Source organism: Sitodiplosis mosellana, unplaced genomic scaffold, assembly GCF_009176505.1.
Source record: "Sitodiplosis mosellana isolate CC-2019 unplaced genomic scaffold, AAFC_SMos_1.0 Smas_scaffold_6165, whole genome shotgun sequence".
NCBI lineage: Eukaryota > Metazoa > Arthropoda > Insecta > Diptera > Cecidomyiidae > Sitodiplosis > Sitodiplosis mosellana.
In genome coordinates this window covers 1,265,644-1,285,207 of record NW_022601406.1, presented here as the reverse complement: position 1 = coordinate 1,285,207, position 19,564 = coordinate 1,265,644, and the positions used below count along the sequence as shown (strand labels likewise).

At 33.9% G+C, this 19,564-nt stretch overlaps 3 protein-coding genes and 1 long non-coding RNA gene across 14 annotated transcripts; 3 read left to right on the top strand and 1 right to left on the bottom strand.

The window, feature by feature from the left end:
- The first annotated feature begins 2,337 nt into the window (after positions 1–2,337).
- LOC129574677 (uncharacterized) lies at positions 2,338–3,381 on the top strand. The gene is made up of 3 exons (XM_055457013.1): positions 2,338–2,381; positions 2,447–2,639; positions 2,711–3,381. Exons 1-3 carry the CDS (start codon positions 2,348–2,350, stop codon positions 3,054–3,056), a joined length of 573 nt encoding a protein of 190 aa, XP_055312988.1. The 5' UTR covers positions 2,338–2,347; the 3' UTR covers positions 3,057–3,381.
- A 3,883-nt stretch (positions 3,382–7,264) lies between these two features.
- LOC129574676 (clathrin light chain) lies at positions 7,265–13,331 on the bottom strand. Of its 7 annotated transcripts, none has more exons than XM_055457006.1 (7): positions 13,197–13,311; positions 12,799–13,050; positions 11,934–12,017; positions 11,555–11,593; positions 10,821–11,010; positions 9,085–9,096; positions 7,265–7,773 (listed from the first exon to the last, which is right to left on the bottom strand). In XM_055457006.1, the coding sequence occupies exons 2-7, from the start codon at positions 12,950–12,952 to the stop codon at positions 7,596–7,598; spliced, it is 657 nt and encodes a 218-aa protein (XP_055312981.1). In that variant the 5' UTR covers positions 12,953–13,050; positions 13,197–13,311; the 3' UTR covers positions 7,265–7,595. The 7 variants fall into 7 exon arrangements, with proteins under 7 accessions (XP_055312981.1, XP_055312982.1, XP_055312983.1 ...); XM_055457007.1 differs by having other exon boundaries at positions 13,131–13,251; XM_055457008.1 differs by lacking the exon at positions 9,085–9,096.
- An 87-nt stretch (positions 13,332–13,418) lies between these two features.
- On the top strand, positions 13,419–17,560 carry LOC129574675 (WW domain-binding protein 2). Of its 5 annotated transcripts, none has more exons than XM_055457000.1 (7): positions 13,419–13,734; positions 14,496–14,881; positions 15,074–15,223; positions 15,342–15,629; positions 15,935–16,033; positions 16,437–16,519; positions 16,756–17,560. In XM_055457000.1, exons 1-7 carry the CDS (start codon positions 13,679–13,681, stop codon positions 16,807–16,809), a joined length of 1,116 nt encoding a protein of 371 aa, XP_055312975.1. In that variant the 5' UTR covers positions 13,419–13,678; the 3' UTR covers positions 16,810–17,560. The 5 variants fall into 5 exon arrangements, with proteins under 5 accessions (XP_055312975.1, XP_055312977.1, XP_055312979.1 ...); XM_055457002.1 differs by having other exon boundaries at positions 13,484–13,734; positions 15,342–15,551; XM_055457001.1 differs by having other exon boundaries at positions 13,485–13,734; positions 16,727–17,560.
- A 352-nt stretch (positions 17,561–17,912) lies between these two features.
- On the top strand, positions 17,913–18,553 carry LOC129574679 (uncharacterized). The gene is made up of 2 exons (XR_008688722.1): positions 17,913–18,116; positions 18,229–18,553. It is a non-coding gene; the product is annotated as an uncharacterized LOC129574679 (long non-coding RNA).
- The last annotated feature ends 1,011 nt before the right edge of the window (positions 18,554–19,564 follow it).

Sequence of the window (19,564 nt, the reverse complement as noted above, 5' to 3'; positions counted from 1 at the left end):
AACCGAAAGAAAATCTTTTTTTAAACTGACAGAAAAAAAACTTCTCAAAAATTCCACTTTTCACTAGAAACACCGTGTTGATAGAATCGTGTAGTCGAACAATTTTCTTGATTAACTTTTATTCACTCACCGGCATGATTGCGATATTCCCTTGAAAGTGGTCAACTTTTCAAAGAATAATCCAAAACGTTCACGTTTCTGCCTTTTTCGTTCACTTATTTCTGTGTTGTTCGCAGTTCCTAACAGTTCGACTCCATCAATTCGGACCAAATGAAAAAAATTGGCGAATAAAAATGCCGGCATTCGGTCGAAATGGTATTGAAACGAGCGACAGTTGTTGTTTTCGTTTTTGAATGTGTAAACATTTGCATCGCTGATATATAAAATTCTGTTTACATCGCACAAAATCGAATGAGTGTCCGTTTTATTTGAAAATTAAACACACACACATCAAGTGAATGTTTGCATGCAATTTCGCATCGGACGCAAGTTTATTGTGATTGTGAGCTGTAGACAACGCATTCTTCATGTAGAAATGGGTCAAATGAATCATTATCGATTTTATTTCATTGATATCAATACGATGTTTTGACGGCGAACCCTTGGTACTTAGCTCATTACATTCGTTCTCTCCTTCCGACAATACAAGATATTCGATTTTAACAACAAATGAAACACACATAATCATATTGCCATGAGTTGCAGTGTGTTCAATTATTTATTCATTCAATGTTATCTTGCAGGCGATTGCAATGTTTATTGCGTTGCACTTTCTTCGTATAAATATGTCAGTCTTCAATTTCATTTTGATTCATCGTTGAGTTTGTTTGGATTATGTGTTGTCTTGAATCATCATCTAGATTTGTTTATGCTTCGCTTTCTTTAGTCATCAAATTACTCGGTGAATGAAATATTTTCTTTTGTTTTGGTCAAGAAAAAACATTGATTGCAGCCGAAGAAAAAGTATGAAATATTCGCATTTCTATGAAAATTGGGCATAAGTGGATTTGTTCTATGGAAATGGCAATTTTCTACGCTAGAATCATTCGCCGAATGTGAAAATGAAAAATATGACCTTTTTTTACCTCAATTGAATGTAGAAAAAAAAGAACATTGTCAAAACGTAAAAAATCGATTTTGAACATAAATCCTTTCGATAATGATTGGTGATGATAAAAGTATCAAGGTCTTCTCATGTTTCTGGGCATCAAAGGCAAATATGAGGGCCTGAGAGTGAAAGTGACCAACAAAAATTTGAGCGTAAAAGTGACCTAACTCCATATAAAACACATGCTACCGTCACGCTGTTTTGTATGGAGTTAGGTCACTTTTACGCCCAACTTTTTGCTGGTCACTTTCACTCTCAGGCCTCCATATAAGATTGTATGCGACTTACGTTATTTTTTGCTCACCATTTTCTCACTTTTTAATTGCCGTTGTACACAATCATTACGAACACAATTCCTATTCTCAAACAAAAATACCATCGAATCGAATATGAAACAGCCCTCCACTGGAAGCCGAAAGAGGGTGATAATTACATGTTTTTACAAACTGGCATTTTTAATTTGTTTACCAACGTACTTCGTCACAATTGCAAATCGCAATTTGCGACACAAATATTGGTTTCTTCTTAAATAATTAACAGATGATGAACTTATGAAAAGTGAAGAACATGCGATTTGTTTTCTGGAACATGGATCGCAACGCGAGAAATGTTCTTTTAAAGAAATTTAAAATTGCACCATGCATTGTAATTATAGTTTCGATCAATATGAATTTCAATTAAAAATACGTACTGAGGTGCTATAAAAGTGTGAGCAAAATTGACATCTTCATACAGTTGGATTTGGTCATCCATAATGCACTATAGACACAATTATTTCGAAATGCAATTTTCCTCTTGGTTTGGTTTTATGCCCACAGAGAATGGGCCGAAGCGTTCCGTTTCGATTGCTGTCAGCTCGATCGTGCAATTTTTCATATTCATCCTTTTTTTACCCAATGTAAGTCGATTTTCAATTACTTTGGCTGTTAAAATTTTATGTGTTCACGTTAAAAAATCATACTCTTTCAAATTTACCATTTCATTACAACAATAAGGGGCTTACATTCTATCGAAGTACTATGATAGATTTTGATATGGATCTGGCATTGGAAAGGTAAGATCCGTTGGAAATAATTAATCCGCAAAAGGTTAAAAGAATTTCCTTAAATCCGAAATCCGAAATCCGAATCAAAATTAAAAGAATCTCCAAAATGTCATAGTTTGCTGTTTGTGTCAACATATTTCATAATCAATGCACAATTTTACTGTGCACGGTGGAACGTATCAACACTACGACGAATGACCATGTCATTAACTGACGAGATTGCTCAAAGTACTGGTTTTGTTTGAATTTTTTTCCGTCCGAATTTGATAAAATCTCATATAAATTTGATTTAGGAGCTGAGACGGATTCAGGCCGATTTTACTTCAAAATGGAACAACTATTCTCTCTTTTGGGAAAATGGTTTTCTTATTTATTGTTTGTGTCGACTCTCACACTTATAGTTCCACCAATTTGCTTCACATTTTACGATCTTTGGCAGAATGATAACATGACCAAGGATATGTGGGAATTGCCAATGAAAATCACGTAAGCAGAAAAATAATAAAATCCAAAAATCTGTACGTAAATTTACCTAAGCATATTCCAATTTCACACAGACTCCCGTTCGAAATCAATAGTGTCCCGATATATTTGGTGGTACTTTTTGTGTCATCAATCAGTATTTGGTCAATGACGATTTGCAAAACGATGACAGCTGAAATATTTTATCGCTTTGGACTGCATTTATTGGCCCGATGCCAGGATATGGAACTGTTGTTGGAAAACATTGGCAATTTGTATAAAATGTTAAGTAGCGAAAATGTTGAAATTGACACATATTTGAATTTGTATTTGTTTTCTGTTCTATTCAGAAACAATAAGAAGAAAATTAAGGACTTCGGTGGCAAACTGAGAGTTGAATTGATCGAAGTTATTTCATTGCATGGCAAAATGCTGGAGTGAGATATTGAATGAATCCATTCAAATGTTCGAAATCGTTGATTATAATCAATTTTGAATAATATATCTACTTCCAGTTTCTTTCGGGGCTATGACAAGGTGACAAGTGGAATCATATTCTTTGAATTCACAACGTTGTTTTTCCTACTTGCTGCTGCTGGATGCTCATTGATCAAAAGAGTACAATATCAATTAATTCAGCAATACATTGAATTTTGAAACATATTGTTTTGTTTTTTCAATGGTTTACAGCCAATAACTGATTTCGATGTCAATACGATCAAATTTAATTTTGTCGTAATGAGCGCACTATGTTCCATGTTCATATCATCAGTCATGGGCAACGAATTATCGTACAAGGTATGTGTTTTTGATTCATCTTGAATATACAACGATTTTCAACCCTATGTCAATGCAGTTCGCAGAGATGAATACTAGCGTCTATGCCAGCGGATGGGAGAAATGGCCACCCGCTTTGAGAAAGTACATTATTTTCATATTGATACTAGTTCAACGGCCGAGGTATTTGTCGGGTTTTGGTTTACTAAGATGTGATCTCGTCACCTTTGTCCAGGTTAATAGCTTTGGTACTCATTAGTTTGATCATAATAAAAAACCAGCTTCTCTTTTAGACTCTCAAAACAATCACATCGTTCGTTTTGATTCTCAAAGAAATGTAGATGCCAAATCATTTGGCCCAAATATAAGTTTTTAGTTGAATTCATGCTAGCAAAAAATAGAACACAATTTTCAGAAGAAGAGAAATGAAAACTAAACTTGACGCTTAATAGATGCTTAGTCACAAGTAAAATTAAAGAAAAATAAGCAATTAAAAAGTTTGTAACCTTCGAAATGTTCTGACGCGTCATACTAGTCGCGAATAAGTGTAAAATTAGATTGATGCGAAAAGAAAATAAAATAAAATGAAAATGATTAAAAAGACGAAATTCAATAAATGCGATGCTTTCAATAAGTTGTTTCAAATAATATTTGTTGCTCATTTGTTACCCATTTCGTAGGTTATTTGATTTGGTGTGAGGCGTGCTTCGAAATGTGTTAATTTTCGACAGAAAGAAATAATATCGAATTTGGTTTAAGTTTGTCAGATGAAATGTTATGTGTTTCTTTACTTAATTTGAAATTACGTTTATTTTCACACTATTCGCAACTGAATGAACCGAATGGCATCGTTAAGTGCATTAGTATTGCCTTTTTTGCACCGCATCATATGCAGAGGATGGAACATGAACTCTGCGTGGGGTAGAGGTTTATAAGTTGAACCACCCATGATATTCCATATTTTGAGAGGGAAATACATAAAAATTAGAACAGTCGTCAAACTGGGCTTGTCAATAGCAATTGAATTGAATTTATTTCACTGCCAAATACTGGCTGACTCAAAGGGATATTGCAACTTTTTTTACCAAAAAAAACGCCATCTTACGTCGTGCCCGTAAATTATTTTACTGTACATTTAGATGGTAGAGCTTGAACAAAAGTTCGACACTATGCATAAACTTGGAAAGAGCTTGATAAACTTGATGAAATACATATATTTTATGGTCGTTGCAATACCCCTATGGGCTGACTAGGTGAATACAGTTTAGGATACAGTAAATTTAGGATACAGTAAGTTTGTTAGATAGATAGTTAGATAATTGGTTTTGGGTAGATATTATAGGTTTTTATGTTTTGGTTTTTATAGGTTTTTGTGTTTTGATTTTCGTGTTTAGGTTAGCCTCCTGTGGTAGCAGGTATTGTCATGAATAGAATTGATTCATAAATAAATATCAATATGTAATTTCATTCAATAACAACGTAAGTTTACATGATAAACAAATGAAGATTTCTTAAATATTAAAAGAAACATTTAAACTTAACGTTTGAAGAAATTCAAATAATTCATGTGTTCTAGATGTTACGCATTATTTCTATATAACAGAGTTGAGATAAAAATATACTGGCCAGTCGCAATCAAATATACGAAGTGAATAGTCGGGTGAAATCAAAAGATAATTTTTCGAACATTTGTCAAGTGTTGATATTCTTATTTTCAAATTCCATATCATAGAGTAAAAGTCCACAATGAAAACATTTGCGTTGCTTCAGCGTTATATGCAATTGTTGGGAATTTGGCGACAAAATTCTAGCGGCGGTTGGATTTTGTCCATCGCATTGAGCTCCGTGTATCTGGTACTTTCTTTAATAACACTTTTTTCATCGCTTGGATTTTTCTTGTTCACGGCTCGATCATTTAGCGAGTATGTGGAAAGTTTCTATTATATTTTGCATTCTTTGTTGCTGCTGTCCTGGTATTTGATCTACATGATACAACGAAAAGAATATGCAGCACTCATCGTTGAGCTAGAAACATTGATCGAGAAAGGTGAGATTTTTTTTTTTCGAAACATTTTACTGAAGTTGAAATTTCAAAAAAATATCCTCATTTCCGTATATTTAGGGAAGCAACGGTCAGATTACAGTGTAATTTATGAAGCGGTCGATAATCAAATAGAAACTATGGCAAAAAAGGTGCATGTGGTGTTAATGCAAGTGTCCGTCCATTGCTTCATTTTACCGCGAATTTTAATTTCAATTTATAAGTACGTTTCCTCAAATTTTTCCAACGAATCATTTCAACAAATGTTTCCAGCAACGTAAGTTTCCATTTCAATCAATATCTGAATCGATAAATTCAAAATTGATGGAATTTCTTTAAACTCCGTGCACATGTAAGGTATTTTTTCGAATGGAAAACTCCCATTGGATATTCGATGTGCATTGCTTTTCAAGGAGCAGCTGCTTTGGCCACTGTGGAAATTTTCGTCTGTACTTTGACTTTAATTGGTGGTTTCTGTTTGTTGATGGCCACTTCAATTACGGATATTGAAAAAAACTTACACTTTCTAAATGTGAACATTATTAATGGAGAGGAAAAACCGACAAAAAACATTCGTTTGAAGAAGGAATTTCGTGGAATTATGCAGTATTATTTGCGTGGCAAAGAGTTGAGTATTTCCTTTTCATTTTTATAACAAAAATGTGTTTTACTTTTTTCCTTCTTATAAAAATTGACAAACTAATTTTACTCGAACCCGACTCAGACTAACGAGTGCTATCGTTTTTGCTTACATAATTTTCACGATTTTATCGTTCGTCAGTCTGTTTCTCCAAATGAATACGGTAATTCGATTCAAGACAAAAGGCATTTTTCAATACCCAATAACATTTGCCCATGTTTGCTTTCAGTCACTTGCAACCGTGTATTTTGTGAATGTTATGCAGCTTTTGGTGCCGATATTGACCGCGGTATTCTGGCTATTTCTTTTTTGCTTTTTCGGGAATCATGTGACGCAACGGTTTGAAGACGTCGCAGATATAATGTATCAACTGGATTGGTATATGCTACCGTTGGATTTGCGATTGAATTTACCGTTTTTTATCGTTTTGGCTCAGAAAAAAGTGTTTATTCGAGGCTTTGCCGGCACTCGTTGCACCTTTGAAATCTTTAGGCAGATTATGAAGAACACATTCTCCTATTTCTTGGTTCTTCGACAGTTTTATTAATGAGATTCTTAATGAGGACGGATATTTCTTCTCAAAAATTGATAGGTTTCGGTAGTTTGTAGTGATTGGTTAACGGGCCAAGGCATTCGTTTCAATCGTAACAGATGGTATCCGTGTTTATCTTCGTTCCAAATCATTTCATTTGATACCAATATCGATTATCCACATTAATGTACATTGTATGGAAAAACAATGAAATTTTTTTTTTTCGTCAAACTCCAGAAAATTTCATTCGAAAATCAAAACGGCATTTATAAGAACCATCTGGAGGCCGCGCGAAATCAAACGGCCCGCATAACATTAGAACCATGAATCAAAAAAGGAGAGATAACTGGCTACATACACACACACACACACACACACACACACACACACACACAGACGAACATTCAGTTTTATATATATAGATGAACAAATTTAATAAATTATTATTAATCATATTATTTGTCTTAAATCACACTTCATATCACTTGATACCCACTTGATGGGGCTACTGTCTACGATTTGCAGCAGGTGCAATTTAGTGGCAAAGCATTTCAACCAAAACTTGATTACAATGATAGCAATCTTAGAAAGTTCAATCGAATTTGTAAATCACCCATATTAAATGGGACTATTTGTGTTCGTTTTCATTTAAATTGGCGTTTTATTTGTTTTGTTTTTTTCAAATTTTATTAACAATAAAATGTTGGAATTTTACATTGTAATTACAGAATGTGTTGTATTTTTGACCTAATTTATGTTCATTTCATCTTTTATGTTTATACTCTTCATATTTGTTATTTTCTTCTCGTAATAATTTTCACGCAAATTAAATGCTAATCATTTATGTGTTTTATTTTTGGTTTGATGATTTCCCATTTTGTCTTGTATCATTTGTTATATTGCATAGCTAAATATTGTAAATATCATTGAAAAAGGAAAAAAAAGGTAGGAAAACCAAAAAAAAAACAACAAAAGAAGTTCAAAGGCTGTTTAGGCGTTGCTGGTCAATGGTGTTTGTTTCAATTGCAGAATGATTGATCGCATTCGACTCACATCACGGCTGGATTTGCTGGATTTTGGATTGAAGTCACATAGCTTGGCGATGCGCTCCCATTCGGTGCCGGGCTCAATTTCTGCCGTTTCAGCTACGAATTGTTTCTCTGCATTTCTGTCATCCATTAAAAATGAAACCAAAAACAATTAGACAATTATTTCGAATCGAAAAAAAAAAAAGATTAAATGAAGAAAAAAAATATCAAAAATGTCTAGTAAATTCGCTAATTTAAAGAAAAATCAGTTACAAAAAAGAGATGACTATTTAAATCTAACGGAAAAAAACGGTTGCAAAAATGGTGGTGGTGTTCTAAAAACTAAAAAAAAGATATAAAACAAAAGCTCCAAAGTCCAAAGCACCCGTTGAAGTATCGGTGAGTGAGAAAGATTATGGTAAATTAACGAGAAAAAAAAATAGAAGTTTGAAGTACTGGGTGTGTGATGTTGTGGTGTGAATGTAGTAGCTAAAAAAACAAATCAACTTCCATTGAGGCTACCGAAAATAAAAACAAAAAAATAGTACCCATCTAAAGCAAGCACAAGTATCAAAAGAAACTTTTAATGATCTAAGAATACCAAATGCTTCGATGAGACAATAGTGTAAGGTGACTAAAATCGGCTAAAAATCAATCCGATTCTAGAGTAGTACAAATGCAAATAGAAATGAGAAAGAACCAACTCCAACAAAGAATTAATAGAAGATAAACGTGGGGGTGGGGGTGCAAAAACAGAGGGAAGTAAATTACATGTGCACATGGACAACCGTTCAACAAGTTCTACTTGTCGATTAGTTTTTTTTCCGTAATGCAGAGAAAATTTCAATGATCATAGCATAGAAAATGAGAAAGAATGGGTTTGGAATAGAAATGTTTTGATGTCATTTTACTGTGAAACGTAGAGTTTAGTAGGGTTTTTTTTCCTGTAAATCCTGAATTCAGAATTGGTTCTACACTGAATTTAGTATTTTTGAGTTCGCACGTTGATGAAAGATTACGTCAATTATGGAATGAAAGTCAATGGACATAATCCAGTTGCTTGAGATGATTTGATTGGTTATTGTTGTTGAGGCCGGAATTGAGCGCAACAATGTCATGGAATGGTTTTGTTGTTGATTTTGCGCATTTTATGAACGCATGCACACAAGTTAATTCTGAATTCGATGCACAAACATAATGGAATATGGATCAAGAGCAATCACAATGCAATAATTCGAAACAAATAACAAAATATATGATTGATCTGAAAAAAAAAAACAAACAAACAAACAAACAACGAACGAAAAAAAAACACACAAACACGAATATGGCAACAAGGCAAATATTAGGAAAAAAAAACACGATCGCTCTATGTTTTCACTAATGCTAAAATCTTAGCAAACGTATAAAATCTATGTAAATTAGTTATGTGTCGGTTTGTTTCTACTCACTTTGCCGATTCCCTGTGTGTTTGTTGTTTAGTATTGGGGAGTTTTGTTTTGATTTTGATTTTTGATTGACAATTTATGTCATTTTTTTTATTGTTTTTTTTTTTGTAATTTGGTTTTGTCGTAAGGGAAGATTTGATGAAAAAAAAGAGGAAAAAGCATAACTTTTAGCACCATATAGTCATCTTAATTGTAGAGAATATAACAATTAATATACAAGCAATATAAAACAAGGAAAAAAAAATATTATTCATTTGTTTATTTTGGAACACACACACAATCGATGGAAAAAGGGCGTTTTTCGAAGATAAAATTTGGTCGTCGGATTTTTGAAGAGATAATTTTGCATAGATAGAGCTATTATAGTTTGCCAATCTAAGTTTAAGGAAAGATTGTGGCTAGTAATTTGAACAAAAATGGGCAGCTCCTTTTTGCATCGATAACTTCGATGGCCAGTCATTGCAAATCTGCTAAGGTGAGCGCTAAGCCGTCTTGAATTTGCATGTATTTCGCACAGACACTGTCATTTCCATACGCGTATTGACATTAACGCAGCAGGCTGAATAGTTCGCTTCACTCAACGGACTAAGCGTTCGCTCGTTTAGCTCTAGCACATTTACAATGAATGCCGATGGCAATAGAAAACTTCATCAATCTTCAGCAAACTCAAGACAAAGATTCATATATTTCAGCCAGGTTTATGAATCTCGAGCCAAATATTTACGAAATTTTCCATTTGCCCCCTTTTTTACTTTAAATTCTGGTAATTCTTCTTCGATTTCAACGTTTTTTTCTTTTTATTTTTAAGTTGACAATCTCAACTGTTCACAAAGACTCTGTTTACGACATTTCATTATGACCCTATTTGAATTTCGAATAAACACAGATTTTATCTCGGTATAAATGACATTCGGATTAGTAGGTGTACTTTGTACATTGTTCATTTTGAACAGTGAAATTCATCGAATGTGTTTTTTTTTACAAAATGAGTGTGCGATATCTTTTTTGAATAAATGGTGTGGTCGTTATTATCGCCTTTGAGATATGGACACTTCCGAAAGGTTTGATTCTTCCGCAGAATTGAGTTTTTTTTTATATATTCACTTTTATTAAGCCATATGCATAAAATTTTGATCGAATCCAATTCATCAACGATAGGCCAATCATTGAAAGAATAACCATAATTCAAAATTGTAATTTGAAGTAAACAAAAAATAAAATATCAGCAAATAACATCAAAATAATTGGCTTGAAATTGGCCAAGGGGAGAACAAGAAAAAAATTAAGTTGTGATAAAACATGAAAGCAGCGAATCAAAAAGAAGAGCGTACAAGGGCACAAAAACAGAGAAGTGAAAAATCGAAAAACAAAACGAGAATTAAAAAAAGAATTAGCACCTAAATTAAGAAGAAGAAAAAAAAATTTGAGCCATTGTGAGAGGCAATGAGCGAAATGAGAACACATACTAGAGAAATATTGCGAAATATTGAGAAATATTCACCAGAAATGCGATTGAAGAGTGAGAAAAATAAAGACGCACGCTCTCAAAACTCAAAATCAAGAAAGAAAACTAAACGAGAAATTGGGAATTGATGGAACAAAAGAGAACTGATCGAAGCAGCGAAGGAGGAGGATGAATAAATTGCGATAATCTAAACGGCCATTGATAGCAAACAACCAATTCGAGGAGATTCGTTGGAAGTTTTGGATAAATAAAAATTTTGTGGAATGGAATTTACCTATTGGACGCTTTTGTTTTGCCGATTGCTTCTTCGTGATGCTTGTACCAATCTTCGAGCTCTTTTTTCGCCTGTTCGCGCAACTCCAGCTTCTTCTTTTCCTCTTCCTTATCCTTTTCTTCAAGACGCTTCTGCTGCTCCTCACGCCATTTCTTTATTTTCTCCGGCTCTTCGCGCACCACCGGTGCAGCTGTTGATTTTTCACAAGAAAAAATGATTTTTTTTTTTCATTCAAACAAATATTCAAACGAAAAAGACAAAATGCAGTGAATGTGAGCAATAAGATGGTCAAATACAAAAGCGAAAACGGTCTTTTTTAGCGATTACAAAACATTTTCTTTTCGTGTGTGAGGTGTTAGTTGATTGCGACATACTCTCTTGGTCAAATGAGCTTGGATTTTGTTTGTGTGCTGATTCCAAACAAAAAAAAAACAAATCAAATGAAGTGTGATCAAAACGGATAAAAAATGAAAATGCGAAATATAATACAAAGTATGAAGCGTTTGTCTGATTGGCAGTGCAACACTGCACCTGGTTGATGAGCAAAAAATGGTGATTCAATCCGTGTTTTTTTAGCCTTCAATCGAATTGAAGGGTTTTGCTTTTTAGTGTTGCACAAACACAAAGTGCATCGCAATGATAAAATCGATATTTTATTCTTTTTTTTTAATTTTGCATAAACAAACAGAAAACACACACGTACACACACTTTGGTGTTGATTTGAATCGCTTACCTTCATTAAATTCGTATTCGTAATCGTAGTTAACGACACCTTTTGTGAAAAGAAAAATAGATGATCGACATTCGATATATATTGGGAAAAATTAAAAATTTCAACGTCAAAAGTAAAGGGTAAATTATTATCAACTTAAAATACTAAAATAAATGAACTGAATCAAGTGGATGCAACTTGATGGAAACAAAAAAGATGAAGAAAGTAATGATGCTGCGGTTAATTGGCGTCTATTTTGCCTGTTAGATTGTTAAATTGCTGTTTCGCTCGATGCGTGTTTGAATCAGAATATGTTTACGCTTTCGTTGAATCAGAAAATGGGAGGTGGTTCGATGGGTGGGTGGGAAATCGTTTGGAATTTAGAAAATGTCTTCATTACCTGTACCGTTTGAAGCAGAAAAATCCTGTTCAATGTCATTGTTAATCATTTCAAAACTGCCGGAAAACTCTTGTGTAGCTGGTTCTGATTTGTGGAGCAAAGTGCAATTTTCGAGAGAGGAAGTGAATGCGGAAATTAAATGGCAGTTGGATGATGCATTGATTAAATTGTTCATTCAAATAATAATGAAGCATTGATCGCAATTCGATTTTGTATGTGCGAATTGAAATCGGTTGACGTTGTTATGGTATCAGATTTTTTTTTTTATTCAATCGAAATTGATTTGTATGTGGTTATACAAATGCAGCAATTAACACCAAAATGAAAAGAAAAGAAAAAAAAAACAAAATTAAAAACCAAAACAAAAACGAAACGAAAAAGAAATTGAAAAAAAGATGAAATATTGATTAAAAATTGGAGCGTTCAAATTGGTAAGAAAAGAAAATCGATTCGGAATTTCTGAAGATTTTCCAAATAATTGAATCAATTCTTCTGTTTAATGTTTAAGCCAATTTTGAACGTTCCATCATTGCAATGATCAATATGCCAGAGTATATTTTGTCAAGCGAAGCACTTGTCATCCAAACAGTGTGTGTGTTTTCTCTCTCTTTCTTTCGCTTGTGTTTCAAGTCGAATATGGAACGCCCCTTGAAATCACAGGCCTTAAAATTGAGACCGTCAAACTGCGACAAAAAAAAACACATTCCATACGAAGATAATTGAATTAATGCGTTGAACACACAAAATTTCTCGCAAAGTGATTGCGTTTTATCATCCGTGAATGTAACGCGAAATCGTAGGCTCCATTGTATTACAGTGATGGAAAGTTTTTGTTGTTGTTACTGAGTACGGTTATACTATTTACCTGAATTGGCCGGTGCATCATCGCTAGCATTCGATTCACTTGCTGCTGGTATAACATCATCGCCCAAACCAGCCAATTGATCCTTTTCACGGGCCAAAAATTCCGCAGCTGGATCAACATCAGCTTGATCAAAATTATCACCGAATCCGTCCATGACTAATATGCGCTCTTCCCGTGTGTTTATTTTTTTAAACAATACGATGAATTCAATACAGTGTGTGTATGCAAACGGAAGACCACTCCAATGAAATTCTAAATACGACAACGGCAAACGAAACAAAGAGTCCAAATCAATCAGAATTTATTCCAAAATCACAACTCGAAAATCATACACCGTCAAAAAAATTCCAATTGAACGAGATGTGAAATGCAATTTAGTGATTTTTTTTTATGCTTACACGATAAAAGACACGATACGTTGTCTTGCAACTCTTGCTCTCGCTTTCACACAAACGACAATACTTGGAAAAATCAATTTGTGTATATGTGGACAGAGAGTGACTGAAAATAATGACAATCACCGAAACGCTATCGGTTCAAATGTGTTGCCCGATTCGTGTGAATAGCGGCATGGTGGCGACCTCTAAATTTCAACTATGTGTTCACATTTGACACAATCGTATATATTTATTCGAACCGGAACATTCTAGCATTTGCTTTCTTGCTGTTTCTTATACGAACCGCTGCCACAGTCCATAACAGTGAGATAAGTTGATGTGTTGTTTTGATACTAATACGTAGTTCCATTTATAAGTGTTGGTACAGTGAACAGTAATCGAACAGCGAACAGATCCATTTTTTTTTTCTGTCGTTCATTGTGAAATTCGGTAGATCGTTTTGGTTTCAATCTCAAATAGCAATACATTTTTCAGGGGAAAAAATGTCTTTAAATACAGCTCATGCCAATAATGGCGTTTTAATTCATGCTGGAGAAGCGTAAGTAAAAATTTTTCATTGATATGTGCTGTTATTTTGTTGATTTCATTCCATGTAAATGTGATATTTTTGGATCAATTGTATCTTCGAGTCGATTTGATTGGAATTCCATTCGGTTCGATGATAATAATCACAATGATTTTTTGTGCGATGATTTTCGAATTATTAACCATTTCGAATGATTTGATTGCAATAATTTGGAACGAATGCGCAAAAAAAAAATCTAACCAACGATGACTCATTCAATCATATGACGTGAGCCGTTTTCTTGTGTGTATATATATATATGTATCAAAAGCCATAAACAAACACATCAGCATATGAAGATGCAAATTATTTAATCAATTTGATCACACACCGGATTTATATAGGCTGATTTTGAGGCTGTAAATCCTCAATTCGCTGTACGCCAAAATATTTAATGAGAGCCACAACACACTTCTGCATATGACAGCCAATTGTGATTTCTACGATTTTCCCATTAAACAGCTGATATTTTTCGTTGTGATCCACCTAATTCGAACGTTATTTTTAATTCTTTTGGTAATCAGTGTATCGATCGACTCGCACAAAATCGGCTGTTTAATTTGACCTTCATATCAAGTGTCGGTATTTTGATAGCTTTGTTTTGATCACTGACTCATCACACTATTTATTTACATGATAATGATTTTCTTCAATAACAACGAAAAAAAAACAATGAATCAATCCCCTTTGTACTCAAACAATACTCAACTGTTGTCTTTCGGTTTTGATCTCAGAATTTTGCTATTCAGTGAAAATGTAAACATGGAATTTTCCGGTCAAGATGGGCCAGCATTCAAAGGCACCAAACATGGCTCAATCTACTTGACCACACATCGTTTGATTTTTAATGCCAAGAAATTTGAAGATGCCATGAAATCATTCAGTTTTCCATTCATCTGCTTGAATGATGTTGAGGTAGAGCAGCCATTGTTCGGAGCGAATTACATTCGTGGAAAAGTACGTGCACAACCTGATGGCAACTTTGTCGGCGAAGCTAAATTCAAGATGACTTTTAAATCGGGTGGCTGCATTGAGTTTGCACAGGCAGCCCTTCGAGCTGCCCATATGGCGCAACAGAATGCTCACGGTGCTGAGCCACCACCATACTCACCACCTTCAGGTAAATGACAAACAATCGAAATGATTACTACAAAGATTTGTTTTTGTTCAAGTGAAAATGAACTTTTGATCTTTTTTATCCATTTTTGAACTTTCAAAACATTTTTCATTCGGCTCATAGTCAGAAGCTAAATTGAATTTAACTAACGTTTTAATGTTCATTAATAAATTCATTTATTCTATATTTCTATAGGTGATTGGCATCAAGCTCCACCGCCTGCATACACACCAACACCAGGATACTATGGATGGCTGCCGCATACGGTTTTCCCCAATCAACCAGACCCATCGCAAGTCTACATGCACGATAGTCCACCACCTTATCCTGGAATCGTGCCGAACAGTATGTCTTCGCGAATTTTCTTCTTTTCAATGTTTCTTTTCTGCATTTTTTTCGCATTTTTGTTCATTTTTTTTACAAACTATTAGTCAACAGTGATAAATGTTTGATTCCTTTATAGATCCACCACCAAGTTATGGTAACTATGGTCAAGCACAACCCGGCTATCAACAACCCGGTCATCAGGCCCAAGGCTATCCACAACCAGGAGGCTATCCAAGTTATCCACAATCCGGAGGCTATGGTCAACCAAATTCAGGCAATGCCGGTTATCCATCGGAGGGAGGTTATCCGCAATCAAACCCGTATCCAAGCCCTTATCCAAACGCAGGTGGGTATCCGCCGCAATCAAATAACACGTATCCACAAGTGCCAAATGCGACGCCTTATGGTAATCCAGCACCAAGTTGTGAGTTTGCTTTGTTTTTTTCTGTTTGCACACTTTATTTTCTTTTTCATTTCGATGTGATTGAAAGGCAAGACGAACATGAAATTCAGCTTTTTTCACATTTTCTTTGAACATATTTTTCGGTTGAATTCTTATCATTCTTGTCGACTTGAATTTCCAATTTTTTATTATTCAAAATTGCATTTTGTTCGGATGTCTTTCATAGATGTTTTTTTTTATATTTCGTTTGCTTGTCTCGTTTGAAACTAAGATCTTCAGCGTTTCTCTTTGCTTCAATTGACAATCTTTTTTGTTCACCGTTTTAGATCCACAAGGCGGTTGGTCACAACCAAATCAGACTCCCAGTTATCCAGGCTATCCTCCAGCTGGTGGAGCTGCTGCTGGTGGCTATGCACCACCACCAAGTAAGTCACTCTAGTTTTGTGCGCTCCCTTCAGTATTTTCCATTAAAAATCGGCCTTCCTTATCGAAAAAAAAAAACTCAGAATGTAGTTGATGATCAATTACAGACGTTTCCATATCATCGAGTCGATAAATTACTTTATCAATTGTCGACACTTTCTCTTTTCCTCATTTCATATTCAATAACAACTCCATTCTGGGAAATATCACCAGGAAAAAGAAATTACAAATTCATTTACATTGAAATTTTCTTAATTAACACTTTGTACATGTAGTTTACTTTAATTTCCAAATAACTGTCTTTTTAATGCTTTCTTTTTCAATCAATTTGTCTGGTTGCACTGTGATGTCTTTGCTAATAACATCTTTTCGCACAGATATGTAAATGTATTTTTTGGTATTCAGATTCGAAAGAGGCAGAAGCAGCACAGTCATCATACAATCCGGTTCAACCAAATGCTCCATACGCTCCACCACCAGGCTACAATGTGAGTAGATTTCAGAACTTCAGTCGAATTATGACGAATTTTGTTGATAAAGAAATTTTGATTTGGTAGAAAAAAAAGTGTGTTATTCTAAGGTTTTTACACTTGCATTGCAAGAAATCACATACTTTTCGATGCAAAAATTAACGTTGTCACCAACAATTCATCACCACTGACTCCATTTTGACTTTGAATGAAACTGATTTTTAGAAAAACTAAACACCATTGTTCAATTCCAGGATCCACCACCAAGCTACGGTTCGTTGAGCGACAAAGAGCGAAAAAAACAATAAAATACCAATCATCGATTTTTGAATGAATAAATTGCCTCACAATCAAACACGACACTTCAAACTTATGATTGTTTCAAATACACACCTCGGAAAACTGAAGCTAAAACATTTACATTTTTTTTTAAATGAATTTATGAATTTTCTATTAAAAAAATAAATAAATAAATTATAGTATTACATACAACGGTGGCGAAAAATATTTCGCTAAAAAAAATTCGGCCCAGAGGCCTTACAATCAAACTTTAATCGAACATAAATTTGTTCCTTACAGTTTGATCTGATGAACACATTTTTACAACTAAATCATTCACATTGTTTATTTAAGATATAAAATGAAATGAGATCTATGTTCACACTATGATTGTTAGATTTTAGTTCTTTATTGTATCCCGCAGAAATAACTACAAGAGAAAAAAAAATACACATAAAAGTTCAGGTGAATGCAACTATTGTTAACAGTGAGATTGAATTGCGGTGCACGTTTCAATGATGTCTGTCGTATGTCGAATTTTGAATGAGTTTAACCAAAGGAATCACCATTCCAAGCACTAAAACAATTGTATAAAAATATAATTTAAACATATTTAGAAGAAATAAAATCCATGTAATCCTCACTTATTCGTACTAATCCCCTTTCTGTTTAAATTAAATTTCAAAACAACAAAATAATCCAAATTTTATCGTCGTTATAATGATTCTTTGTACTTTAAATAATAATTGCAATAAATGTTATATACAAAAGAACAACGAACGATGAACGGTGTTTATGTGACCCATACATTTTACTGGATTAAACCTCTTTTACGTTGACCAGCTGCTGCATTTGTTGTTATTATGCTATTTTGAAGGTGTGTATAATTGCCACCAGAGGTCATTCGATTCAAATGCAACACAGGTGAAATCTCATTGCAATGAAGGTGAAATCATTAGTCCTTTCATTATGACCAGGAAAAAACTATTTTCTTTTGTGTTGATATTCAATATCCACAAATTGGTGCAAGTTACATGTAAATGTAAAAAAACGCCTTAACTTTCGGTTAACAGTTTTCAAAAGTTCGCGCTTATAAATTTGAAATGATGGCACCACCGTAGGATTGATATGGTCTACATTCACATGTGATTGTGTCAACATATTTGACAGTTTTGTTAACGGCGCATTAAATTTAATGTTTCATAAACAAGTTGACTGCAGACTGTTGAAGACTGAAAAAAAACGCGTCTACAACGAGCTGACCGCAGACTTTTTTGTTTTATCAATTTGGCAAACATTTTTGAGTGGAAATGAAAAACTGATTTTCATCCATCAAGTAAGTTCTTTGTTTTTTTTTGTCATTTTGACTGTGAATAATCTGAAAATGGTGTTCTCTGAATTTATGCATTAAGCACTTTCATTTACAAAGGTTTTTTTTTCAATTGTAGACTGCAACGAAATTCAACTATGGATGACGTCAAAAAAATATGGGCGAGGCGATCAATAGACCCTGGAATCATCGACGAGGAGCAATTGATCGACGATTGTTTGGAATTTAAATTACAAAGAAAGCACATTAAGTAAAATGGAATAACTGAATATGGACCAGAATTTGCTGGAATATCCTGGGTCTAGAGCGGCTCATCTTCTATCACTACAACTTTAGAAAAATCTTCAATAACTAAATGATCGAATGACATAATAAGCAAAAATGTCACCAAACACTTGTACTTACCTCTGAATAAACACATCTGATTTGCAAAAATATGCAAATATATTCTGTTTTATTGTAGTTTTGTAAGAAATTCACAAGATATTTACCTACCGAAACACGGTTTTTACATCTTTTCAGGAATCGATGAATCAAGATTTGAAAGAAAAAAATTCTCAAACTTTGAAGTTGAAAGTCCCATTTCAATTGCTATATATTCGCAATCCACCAGAAAGAAGGAAAAAGGCAGAAAAAGAACACAAACTGATTCATTTTTAATCAAATCCATTTATTTCTATTTCATTTTGTATTTTAACATCATTAGTGTTCAGTTGTTGTTGTTGTTGTTTGTTTGTTTTTGTCAGAGCTGACAAATTTCGATATAAGAATTTTTGTATGTTTTGCCGTGTAATGATTAATGTTTGCGGTGAGTGTGTGTTTTAATGTAAGCCAGGAGTATTGCTCCCATCAATTGCTTTCTTTTCCTCCGATTTAAATCTGAGTTCTTGTGTGTGTGTGTGTGTGTGTATGTGTGTGTGTTTCGTTTCATTGTTTTGTTTTTTTCTTCATTTCTGCGAAGTACAATACTTAAGTGTTAATTAAGGTTCAAACGACTGTCTAAGTGGTACAGACACATTGAGCGAAACCAAGGGACTGTTACATCGTAATTTAAAGTTCATTCATTAAAAATATAAACTACACAGGAACACGAAGATATCGACTATTTATTTGTGTGTGTCTTTCATTTTCTTTTCCTTTTCCTTTTTAAAAAGTTGCGTTTTTGTTTTCTCTTTTAAAATTGTTATGTTCTGTTTGTGTATCTAACAATTATAATTGAGATGGCATGCATGCTCAAAAAAAAAAATATCTCTATGGAAACGGGTCATTCTTAGACATTCGGAACCATTAAACAACTAACGACATTGAAAACTTGGGGAGAAACGAATCATTTGACTTTGATTCGATGGGGTAGAATATCTAAAGCCAAATGTTGAATGGAACGAAGAAGGGATCAAAGGAACAGCCAGGGGAATAAAACAAAAACGAAATCAAAAATCGAAGATTGAACAAAA